Below are 12,316 nucleotides of genomic sequence, written 5' to 3'. Positions count from 1 at the left end.
TGGCAGTTGTAAAAATTTTCTGTAATTCTAGGCAACTTTAAAAATTGTTTTAAATAGACTTTATTTCTTAGAGCCGCTTCACAGCAAAACTGAAGGGAAGGTATAGAGGTTTCCCATATACTCTCTGCCCGAAGGGACATTTTTCACCTTTAAAGTGGGGCTTGAAAACTTCTGTCTTCTCTGTTGTTCACGCTCCTTGTGCCTGGTATGTCCGTGTGTGTTTATACAAGAACACTTTACCGTGTATCCGAATTTTAAGCTAGGCAATCCTGATTCTTTTTTAATCTAGAAGTAATTGACTATTAATAGTTCTAAGTTTTGGAGAATCATTACCATCTTGTGCTGCTGGATGCGGAGTGGAGGGCAGTGCTAACCACAGTTCGTAGCTCTTCTGCTGCTCTTTGTTCTCAACCCTTCAGAGGTTTCTGTTTGGGATAAACATAGCAAGACCAACAACAGGGGAGAGACAGTGCTCCCGGAACTATGCTAAGTGGAGCAGAACTACCTCAGAAGATAGACTGAATCAGATTTAATTCTGTCATCCCCACGTCTCCGTTAAAACAGGCTTTGCACGCAGTCTTTTCTGGTTAGTAGATATTAAACAAACCATGGGAGGTCTGGTGATTTTGTGGCTGATATCAGCTTGTTGCCTTCACTTGATACATTAGCTGGAACCCTGAAATTTGTGTTTTTGGTAGGTAAAACTGTGTTTCAAGCATCATACAGGAGTTCTGTAAGTGTTGGTGCTGACTGTCTGACCACGTTATAAGTCTTGATTTACATTGGTGCGACATGGAAAGTGTCTTTGAAGGACTATTCAAGTGTCACCCACTTCCTAGCTAAAGCTCATATTGTGTTTCCTGCAAGTATTACTCATACTTGTTTCATCAACACCACCCACATTTAAAAATAAGGCTTCATTTTCACACTTAAAAATTGCAAGCTACCAAGAATACACAAATGCCTTGGAAAATTAATCTAATTAGATTTTAGAATGTGGGTGTGAAATCTTCTGGAATTAGTGTTTATAATGAAATGTTGGTTTCCTATTTTAGTAATGTATGCTTATAGTAGCTTGAGCCTAGTGATGTGTCTAGTTAAAAACTTAAAAAAATCATAAAGGGCCAAATATGCATATTATATTAAAGAGTTAGTCGGGAATATACAAGTTTTTAATATTGATTGATCATGGTCTTCCAATTGGGACCAACTTTTAACTCATAAACTTCATCCAATTTGTAAAATTCTGTGTTAAATTTTTGTAAGGCTTATAGCCTCAATTGTTTAATGCTAGAAATAGATTCAAACCACCCATAACAAAAATTTTAAAAAGGTAGATGAAACTTCCAATTTCTTGTTGCAAAAGTTGTAATACCTGTTCACATTTAAACTATAGTATCATATAAGCTATATTGTGTTGTTTTTTTTTTAATTTAGAACATACCATTTAGTAATTGGAATGAGGTTTTTAATGGAAATTAGCTCTTAGACTAAAATCTGTGGTTTTGGTGTATAATGTTCAGCAACTACAGGTTCCATTTGTACTTCTCTACTCTCTTTATGGGTTGTAAAAATAGGAATAGCTTATAATTGCATAAACTCTATAGTTCTTGTAATATTTTCACAAGCACCATGCCCTGTTGCCTTAAACACTGCTGGCTAGTTATCAGTATTGCCGATTATTGAGAGCTTATCCTGTCTTAGGTGCTATGCAAAGTGTTTTCCATCCATTGTCTCATTTATCTTCACAAGAATCTAATGAGGTAAGTACCGTTTGTGCCAGCATCAGGGAAGATGCTGAGATGGAGCTAGGAGTGCCTAGTTTTACTGGAGAGGAACACCTGTGAAAGGAAAATGGAGGACATGTGATTGGGGAGAGGAAGCTGTCAGGCCAGGATGCAGCCTAACAGTCTCTACCAGGCCACCCAGGAGCTCCAGAGCCAAGATTACCCATTCAAGGAGTCTCACATGGGACAGAAATGGCCAGCCCTTGTACCGCTGCCTTGCTCATTCGTTGGCCAAGGACTGCCCCATGAGAACACTGTGACCTTGGCTGCCATCATGCTCAGTCATTGGCTGGGGGTTGCAATAAGACGACCAGGACATGGGGCTGGCCCCGTGGCCGAGTGGTTAAGTTCGCACGCTCCGCTGCAGGCATCCCTGTGTTTCACTGGTTCAAATCCTGGGCACGGACATGGCACTGCTCATCAAACCACACTGAGGCAGCGTCCCACATGCCACAACTAGAAGGACCCACAACGAAGAATATACAACTATGTACTGGGGGGCTTTGGGGAGAAAAAGGAAAAAAAAAATCTTTAAAAAAAAAAAGTTGTTTCTTAAAAAAAAAAAAAAAGAAGACCAGGACCTTGGCTCAAAAGATGAGGCAGACGCTGAGAGAAGCTGTTTGCCAACCACACTCCTTGCAGGTGGGCAGCAGGTCCTTTCTGGGAAGGGGATCTGAGCGGCACATCTCTGCACCCGCCACACCATTATCATTCCCTTGTATAAGAAGAAATTGAGGCTCAGAAGCATAAAATAACATGCCCAAGTTCAGGATAGAAAGTAGAGATTCAATCCTAGGTCTTAGGGATGTAAGAGCCCTCCTCCTCTTCCTTTTTTTTTTTTAAGTTAATACCTTCAAAAATTATTATTGTTCGAACTTTTTATTATAGAAATTTTCAAACATACTTACAGAAAAAAATATTATCAACCCCTATGTAATCCTCACCCAGCTTCAAACTGATCGATATTTTGGCATTCTTGTTTCATCTTTTTGCCCCCATAGGGTTTCCTTGAGCCTCAGCCTTCTCCACCACACGTTATATTACTACTCTGCTGCCCTGCTTTCCTGAGGAGTCATGCATGGAACCAAAATTCTGCCCCCATCCTTTAAAATATGAAAACAGAAGGGAACCAACTGGTGAAGTATCTGATGCACCCTTATTAGGGGATTGAAATGCATCCTTTCATAACCTAAGAAGGACCCTGTGAGTTTAACAGTGATCTCCATTTCACAGATGTCTCAGAGAAGTGAAGTTATTTACCAGACTCACCCAAACAATGAGAGCTAGTGCTGGAATTTAAGTTTAGGCTTTTTTCATGACACTAAATAAATGTAGTTTAAAAATTGCATCTTCTATATTAGTAGCTCGCAATCCCTTTTCTCCCCATTACTCACTCAGATTTCCCCTGTCACCGATGGAGGTTTTGCTTTCTGAAACATTTGCTGTTGCTCATATGCGAATCCCTGAGCCTCTGACTCATAGTGCTGCAGACCCAGCAGAAACGGCTATGAATGAAGCTTGGATTCTAGTAAGCGTTTCATGTGTCTACTGAGCCCCTCATTCTTTCAAATCCAATGTTATTATTTTCTCTTCTAACTTAAAGAAATTAATTTGTAAAAGTATTAGATAGAGTAGGATAAAGTTCCTGATTTCGTGTCTAACAAAAGTATGTCGTAGTGAAAAGTATTTTGAATTGAATTGGAAAAGAACAAAGAGGATATGGATATTGACCATGTTAAAGGTGCTCTGGCTGTCACATTCAGGGCTTTCAGAGTCTTGGTTCTTGAGGGATAAGAAACTAAACTTTTCCCCTCGTATCTGTGGCAAAGAAAACGAGGCAATTTTACAGGAAGCTCTTGCCCTTGGACTTCTTTTTGCACAACCAAAACTGGGAGTGGGTTCCTGAAATGCATTCAAGTACCTGATGGGTTCCTGGGAGGAGTGGCGTGGGCGCTCCCAGGCAAGTGAGACAGCCTGGAGGGGCTCGCACCGCTTGCCGCGTCTCGTGTTTATTAGTGCTGCGCAGGTCCTCACATCCCTGTTCCTCGTTTTCCCTTTTCCATAAAGTGGTATGATGCTGTGTGATGCTGCGTACCTTCCTCTTCACAAGCAGGCATGAAGATGAGTGTTTGTTTGCAGAGTGCTTTGAGATGGTTGGCTGAGAGGTGATGGGTACGTACAAGTGAGTATGGTCACCGGGAGGGTTAAAGGAAAAAAGCCCTGTTGCCTGGCAACAAATTGCAGAACTCGCCTGCTGTAAGAAGGACTTATGAAAAATGAGCAATTCTCTGTCCAGCCTTCTCGTTTTCACAGTGAAATCTTTGTCCTTTGACTTAAAGTTGTGTTTACACGTTAACAGTAAAATAAAATAACTTCATAGTAGGACAATGCCTGGAAATCATTGCTTTGGAAAGGAAATCTGGAGACCTTGCATGGTTATCTTTTCCTTCTTTTTTAATATGAAATTCATTCCAAAACACTAACCATACTAATTGTTAGTAATACACTTGACTTTACTTAAGATATAATTTTAATGTTATCCCTTGAGGGGAAATAGTTCTCTTTAGCTATTATTACCATGCTACTGAAGTCACATTATTTCCCCCCAAAAGCTGGATATTTGCTGCTTGAGACAGTTAGTGAATTATTCTGCATATCAGCTTAGTTTGAGATTGATTTCTTCTTAGCTAAGAAATATAAAAATAGGGGCCGGCCTGGTGGCACAGCGGTTAAGTGCACACGTTCCGCTTAGGTGGCCTGGGGTTCGCTGGTTCAGATCCTGGGTGTGGACATGGCACCGCTTGGCATGCCATGCTGTGGTAGGCGTCCCATATATAAAGTAGAGGAAGATGGGCACGGATGTGAGCTCAGGGCCAGTCTTCCTCAGCAAAAAGAGGAGGATTGGCAGTGGATGTTAGCTCAGGGCTAATCTTCCTCAAAAAAAAAAAAAAAGAAATTTAAAAATGTTTTCATTGGGATAGATATATATGGAAATGCCTAGCAATGTTTGGGCAAAGAAATTTGGATTTCATGAGTATGTATGTGTATATAAAATATCTTTTTCACCATGACTCTGAATTTTTAAATTTATATTTTACTTATCCTTAAAAACAGGTTATCTATCTGCACTGTTCAATTTTCACAAGATGCTAAGATGTCCATGAGAAGTCTTCCTGTCATCCTAGAATAGATTTAATTCTTAATGTCATTACCACTTTTGGCAAGAGGGTTGAGGATGTTGGTTGCAAATAATTATGGCTTTAGTATGTAAAAGAAGAAACCAAATGAAATTATAAAAATTATATCAGACAAGAGATACAGACATGATGAGGGTGATTGAGACTTCCATATTTTGTCTACCATATCTATTTTTTCAGCATATACTCAGTGCCAAGACGTGATTATTGCCCTTAAGTAGCTTACAGTGTAGTAGGAGGGCAGAAATGTACGCAAGGGCTTACAGTGTGGTGTGATAAGGACTAAGGAAGAGTAACTGCATGGAATCATATACGCAGGAGTGTAACTCATTTGGGGATGAAGTGGCGCCATGTGAGCCCTGAGGACTAGTAAGTTACACGGGTGAAGGAGAGCGGTCAGGTTGATCTAGACACAGCCTTCCAGGAAGATGGAGTAAATGGCATGTCCAAAAGCCCATAAGTAAAGAGGACGTGGAACTGGAGAACGAGGAGAGCACATAAAAAGGAGCCTGAGAGAGACTCTCCCTCCTCCACCGCTGCCGCCTCCTTTTTCTGCCGCTCCTGGTGCTGCTTGTGTGCTCGTTCGGTGCGGACCTGGTACCTCTTTTGTGAAGTGGCAGCTGAGGAGACTCCGGCGTTCGCCATGGCCGACGAAAAGCCCAAGGAAGGAGTCAAGACTGAGAACAACGATCATATTAATTTGAAGGTGGCGGGGCAGGATGGTTCTGTCGTGCAGTTTAAGATTAAGAGGCATACACCACTTAGTAAACTAATGAAAGCCTATTGTGAACGACAGGGTTTGTCAATGAGGCAGATCAGATTCCGATTTGACGGGCAGCCAATCAATGAAACAGACACACCTGCACAGTTGGAAATGGAGGATGAAGATATAATTGATGTGTTCCAGCAGCAGACAGGAGGTGTCTATTAAAAAGGGAACCTGCTACTTTACTCCAGAACTCTCTTCCTCCAGACCAAGAAGACATTCTCAATTAGAAAACCGCAATTTGGTTCCACCGCGTCCTGACTACTACAGTATAGTTTCCTCTATTCTTTCATTTTCCCCTTCCCCATTCCTTTATTGTACATAAAGTAACTGGTGTATGTGCACAAGCATATTGCATTTTTTTTAAAACTAAATGGCCAATGGTATGTTTTAATTGACATCAAATGGAGATGGGATAGGGAAAAATACTGGTTCTGTGAAAATACCCCCTTTCTCCATTAGTGGCATGCTCATTCAGCTCTTATCTTTATATTCCAGTAAGTTATTTTGCTCTCACTGTTTAACAAAAAAAAGAACAACATAAAAATCCTTGCATACCTTGTTCGATTGGAGAATTTTAATGTTTTTCATTTATCATTGTAAAACCAAGGACAATTTTATAACTTTTTTGTACGTAGCTGTTACATGTAGGGCAATCTGTCTTTAAGTAGGGATAAATTACTCTAAAAGAAATGAATCCTAGATAGTTTTCCCTTCAAGTCAAGCGTCTTGTTGTTTAAATAAACTTCTTGTTTAAAATGAAAAAAAAAAAAAAAGGAGCCTGAGAAGATGGGCTGTAGCTGAAAACCACGTGAGGACTGTGGCTTTGCCTCAAGGCCAGGCGAAGGACCCTTGAACTGCTGAAAACAGGTAGCGAAGGGGCCAGTTTTTCAGTCTCCCTCCTGCAGTGAGGAGAAGGTTGGAAAGGAGCTAGACAGCAGCAGGGCAGGCCAGGCTAATTGGCTGATTGGATTAATTGTGTGGGTTGGAGTAGAGAGCACCCCTCAACATTTTTATGTGGGTGAATTAGTTAAAATGAATTGCTAGGGAAGTCTTGGATCCCTAAAGAAGACCCAGCAGTGTACACCTTGAGTGGTGAGCCAGGAGATGGGGAGGGTGAGGCCAATTCTCTGCTGTGGCTTGTGGGTTGAATAGTATATCAGCCTCAGGTCCCTTTTTTCACCACTTGGGCACAAAACCAAAACCTACAGTTGCTTGTTTCTTGCCCTCTCTTTGTTTCTGCTCAGGTGGCACAACCCTGGTAGGGTTGCCAGGGTCTGCACTTCAGCCCTTTTAAGCTAAGAGATTTGGTATTTTCACTATGCCTGCAGGTGACTCATGTTAACCAAATTCCCAAGACTGATGAATAAACCAGAATGCACATTTTAAATTCATACTGAGAAGTACGTCCATAAGGAGACCAACTCTGCATGTTTGCTCATCGGCACATTTTCTCCCTGGAGGCTAATCTATATGGAATGTGAAATTCTACACAGACTTTCTTGGAGAGCAGAAAATCAAAATAGAGCTGGATGAATTTAATGGCTTGTGACACGAAGCTGTGGAAGCCTAAGGCATCTCTCCCTTCTAAAGGGATGGATCTACGTTAAGGACAGAATAGAGTCTGCTTTATAGATGCTGTATAGCTGATGCCTTTTTCTATAACCTCTTCTTTCTTAGGCAGACTACAGGGCAGTTAGTTATGTTTAGACCTTTTTAATTCTCATCTCTATTCAGTCTTGCATCCCTGAGATTACATCCAGGTACCCAGATTGGAGGTTGGGTGTTCCTCATCTTGTCCCTTTCCAGCATTTGCCAAACTGGCAAGTCTGAGAATCTAATTTTGAAAGCTCTCGTAGGTCATGCTGATGCGACTTAGGTCGCACTACTTAACACGTTGATTCTTTCTCATGCATTCTCAGTTTTTGCTCATTTTTATTCTTTACAACAAATTTAAAATCTAGCAGTATTTTGGAGCTACTTTCTTGCCCTGCCAGTCACTTACAAACATCGTAACCATTCTAAGGCCCTCTATTCCTTTATGGTTCTCTAGTTGCAATTTACTCAGGAATCCAGATAAGTCATCAATTCATGCAACAAATATTGACCACCTACTGTATGCCAGGCATTGTTCTCGGCAAAGGGAAAATGGCAGTGAACCAAACAGTAGAAAATTTTGCCCTTGTGTATGGTCTCTCTCTGTGTAACATAGCTGATCATGATAAATGCTATGGAGAAAAATAAGGGTGTGAGAGTCTGGGAACTGCAGGATTAGGGCTGACGGGGAAAAGAATGGACATGTAGTGCTGGACATTTTGCAAGACGCCTGTTAGCTATCTAAGTATCTACTCTCTAGTAGATACTGAAATGTGTGCGTCTGGAGCTCAGGAAACAGGTCCAGGCTGATGGATCTCTTTGGGTCTGATTACCCAATATAAGTTTGGCAAAATTTTATTGGTAATTATGTTGGTAAAAATGGTAAAATTCTAAGCTTTTGGCATAGTTATATTGCTCCAACCACTCTTATTTAACTTTAGGACCATGCCACGTAGTAAAACTGTCAGAATGTGTTGCCCTTTTGGACAGTGGCTGTGCTCTCTGCTGGCTGAACTGTTCGCCCTACTGAGAATCATTATGTGAAACTTGTTTTAGATTGGGAGGGGTGTCGACCATTAAGAGTTGATTGGGGGCCGGCTCGGTGGGGCAGCGGTTAAGTTCGCATGTTCCACTTTGGCGGCCCGGGGTTCGCTGGTTTGGATCCCAGGTGCGGACATGGCACCGCTTGACAAGCCATGCTGTGGTAGGTGTCCCTCATATAAAGTAGAGGAAGATGGGCACGGATGTGAGCTCAGGGCCAATCTTCCTCAGCGAAAAGAGGAGGATTGGCAGTAGTTAGCTCAGGGCTAATCTTCCTCAAAAAAAAAAAATTTATAAAAAAAGAGTTGATTGGTGGGGCCAGCCCCATGGCCGATTGGTTAAGTTCGCGCGATCCACTTCAGTGACCCAGCGTTTTGCTGGTTTGAATCCTGGATGCAGACATGGCACCGCTCATCAGGCCACGCTGAGGCAGCATCCCACATAGCACAACCAGAAGGACCCACAACTGAAATATACAACTATGTACTGGGAGGATTTGGGGAGAAAAAGCAGAAAAAAAAAAAAGGTTGGCAACAGTTGTTAGCTCAGGTGCCAATCTTTAAAAAAAAAAAGAGGTGATTGGTTTTGTAACTTGTTATCAGAGCATAATAAACAGATCTTAAAGCTCTGATAAGCTTAGAAGTAAAACTAATGTACCTATTCACAAATGGAAAAGTAAAAATAAATGGCCACTGATGGGTATTCAGTTTTGGGTAATAATCAGAAATTAATGTCACGCATGCATCATTTTTAATAGTTTTCTGCAGACAGTCTAATGGCTTCAACTCCACTTCTTTGAAAGCCGCCTGTGTGCTTGTTGTGCCATCTGGAGATGCACAGAGAATGTTGAGAATTATTCAGTGCCCACCTTATGGACCGAGATCTCTGTTGTGCCTGATACTGTTTAATTTTCCTCTTTATATTTCTCGGAGAGAGTTTAAAATTGATAGTATTAGATCACCAAAAAATTCAGATCTGGGGGGAACTCTACTTCATATATGTGACAGATTCCATTTGGCAAGGATGGCCATAGCAATATTTCCCATCCAGTGGCTCTTCCCCACTAAGCTTTGGGGGTGATCTGTGCTACAATAATAACTGGGACAGTATCCTTGGATGTCACAGTAGATAATAGTAACCTTACCCTTGTTCATTTATTAAAGAAGAGGGCTACTGTGTGTCCTTTCTCGTAGTCAAAAAATAAAATAAGATCACTTTCTCTTTGAAGAAATTAGAATATGAAAGTGAAAAGTTAAGGAGCATTCAGGAAGTTTTTGCGCTTCTTTTCTCTGAAGAGGGGGGATGGGAAACTGAGGCGCTAAGACATGGAGACTTGTCACAGGAAGAAAGAAACTCCTTCAACTCAGTTTGTTCTCAGGCTCTTGTCACAAGAGTGTACACTTTGAATGTGGTGACTCTTTGTCATTCTTTATAAAATCTCAGCAGTTTTATGTTATTGTCACAGCCTCTTCGGACCCACAGAAGAGGATATTTCATTGCAATTCCCTTTTGTAGGAAATGGTTTGGCCGGTTTTTCTCCCTAAAATTCGTCTCCTCTTCTTTGAGATGTAAGCCGTGCTGATCCACTTCAGAAGTATTGTTTGAGGAATATAAAATAAAATGCAAAATTTGCTGGAGTTTTAGTTCTGAAATGCAGTCATTGTTCAGGAGGCAGTGGATCTGCCAGACCACAGATCTTGTTGACTGAGGTCTCTGTGATCCAGTCCTCTCTCTGCTGCTCGCTCGCTCTGCGTCTTCATCCTGACTGAAAGACTTGGCCTAGATAATCTCTGATGGCTGCTTACTTTAAAATTCTTTTATTTTATAAATCTTAGAAGATTTCTACAATTTAATCAGTGTGCGTCATATTGTTCAAGAGTATGGGTCTGGATGGAGCCAGACTACTTGGGCTACAGCCTGATACTAACTAGCCGAGTAATTTTGGGCAAGTCATCAAACCTCAGTTCCTTCATCTGTAAAATGGGGATAATAATAGTGTCGACTTGACAGGATTATTGAGACTATCAAATGGGTTAATGAATGCTTAGAGCAGTACACGTCTGACACAGTAAGTTGTATGAGCACTGGCTGTCATTATTTACCCTCACGTGTTGCTGGTTGTGGTCACACTTTTGTTGATGTCTTGAATTCCACGTTGAGAAGAAACCGAAGGAGCTCTTCCTTGGGACGGGTATTGAAGAAGCGATCGATGAATTGGGTGTAGACTAGACTGTGTGACCTCAAGTCCCTTTAACTCGAGTGTTCTGAGGTAATCTGAGTCCCAGGACAAACGGACACTGAGATGGATTGTCCCAGGAGTACTGACTCATAATACGCGGAGAATGCATCAACGTTGATTATGGTAGAGCGACTGCTTCCAAGGCTGGAAACTCTATTCAGTAATTTTATGTGTAGTTCCCACACTTGAGCTCAAAGAAATGCTAATAATGTTAATAGGAGGTTTGTAAAAGTTTCAACAGTTCAAAAAGTGACACATAAATGGAATCATTAGGCACATTCCGTAAGTTGTCAGGCACTCTGCCCGTGGATTGAACGTCTTGGGTGTGACCCCATAGGCAAAAATATCAGGGACTGTTTTGCTCAACAAAAATGTTTTGGCTCAAACCTGCAAGGCTTATGGTTTAATTTATTTTCTCACTTGGTAGATGAGCAAGTAAATCAGGTAGGTAAACAATGCCATTCCAGAAAAACTTTAGGCAGCCAGGGGCTTCCTTGCTAGATAAAAACATTCAGCCACTTGATGGAAATGAAATGCAGGCTGGTGACTTCTTCTCTTTCCGGATTTCTTTGGATTATGAAGTGCCAGGAATTGTCTGAGAAAGTGGAACAAACAGCCAATTAGATGAGAAGAAAACCCTCAAGACAAGTTGGAAGCTGTTGACTAGAATAAAGAATGTTTTTGATAACTCCAAGCAGATCTATAAATTGTCTTTGATTATTAAAAAAAAGATTGAGGGAATCAAAACTACACTAAGATATCACCTTACCCCTGTTAGAATGGCAAAAATATCCAAAACCAAGAGTGACAAATGTTGGAGAGGCTGTGGAGAAAAGGGAACCCTCATACACTGTTGGTGGGAATGCAAACTGGTGCAGCCACTATGGAAAGCAGTATGGAGATTCCTCAAAAAGTTAAGAATAGAAAGACCTTATGACCCAGCCATCCCACTACTGGGTGTCTATCCTAAGAACCTGAAATCAGCAATTCCAAAAGTTCCATGCACCCTTATGTTCATCGCAGCATTGTTCACAATAGCCAAGTCATTGCCCAGCAACTGATGATTGGATAAAGAAGATGTGGTATATATATACAATGGAATACTACTCAGCCATAAAAAAGGACAAAGTCATCCCATTCACAACAACATGGGTAGACCTTGAGGGTATTATGTTGAGTGAAATAAGCCAGACAGAGAAAGACGAACTCTGTATGACTCCACTCGTAGGTGGTAGTTAACATATGGACAAAGAGAACTGATCGGTGGTTGCCAGGGGAAAGGGGGGTGGGGGGGAGGGCACTAGGGGTGAAGTGGTGTACCTACAACATGACTAATAATGATGTACAACTGTAATTTCACAAGGATGTTAACTTTCATAACCTTAATAAAAAAAAAAAAAAAGATTGAGGGGCTGGCCCCTTGGTGTACTGGTTAAGTTTGGCTTGCTCCACTTTGGTGGCCTGGGTTCATGGGTTCGGATCCCAGGTGTGGACCTGGGATGTTGTGGTGGCAACCCACATGCGAAATAGAGGAAGACTGGCACAGATGTTGGCTCAGGGCAAATCTTCCTCAGCAAAAAAAGAAAAAAAGTTTGAAAACTTTAAAAGTCAATTGCAGAAATGGGCAAAGGATAGTCTCCATCAGCCATGTTCACTTAGGTGTCACCAATGTGTGGTAGTCTATAAACAG

The 12,316-nt window shown here is 41.3% G+C and overlaps 2 protein-coding genes across 20 annotated transcripts in view; both read left to right on the top strand.

The window, feature by feature from the left end:
- The window catches only part of FNBP1 (formin binding protein 1), a 119,080-nt gene that overhangs the window by 4,380 nt on the left and 102,384 nt on the right, over positions 1 to 12,316 (top strand). The gene's annotated exons all lie outside the window — the stretch shown is intronic.
- On the top strand, positions 5,491 to 6,043 carry LOC124227891 (small ubiquitin-related modifier 2-like). Its single transcript, XM_046641936.1, has one exon. The coding sequence runs from the start codon at positions 5,628 to 5,630 to the stop codon at positions 5,913 to 5,915; it is 288 nt and encodes a 95-aa protein (XP_046497892.1). The 5' UTR covers positions 5,491 to 5,627; the 3' UTR covers positions 5,916 to 6,043.

The sequence above is a fragment of the Equus quagga genome, chromosome 1 (genome assembly GCF_021613505.1).
Source record: "Equus quagga isolate Etosha38 chromosome 1, UCLA_HA_Equagga_1.0, whole genome shotgun sequence".
In the NCBI taxonomy this organism is placed as follows: domain Eukaryota; kingdom Metazoa; phylum Chordata; class Mammalia; order Perissodactyla; family Equidae; genus Equus; species Equus quagga.
The sequence above is the reverse complement of the archived record's forward strand: the minus strand, read 5'-3'. Positions and strand labels throughout refer to the sequence as shown.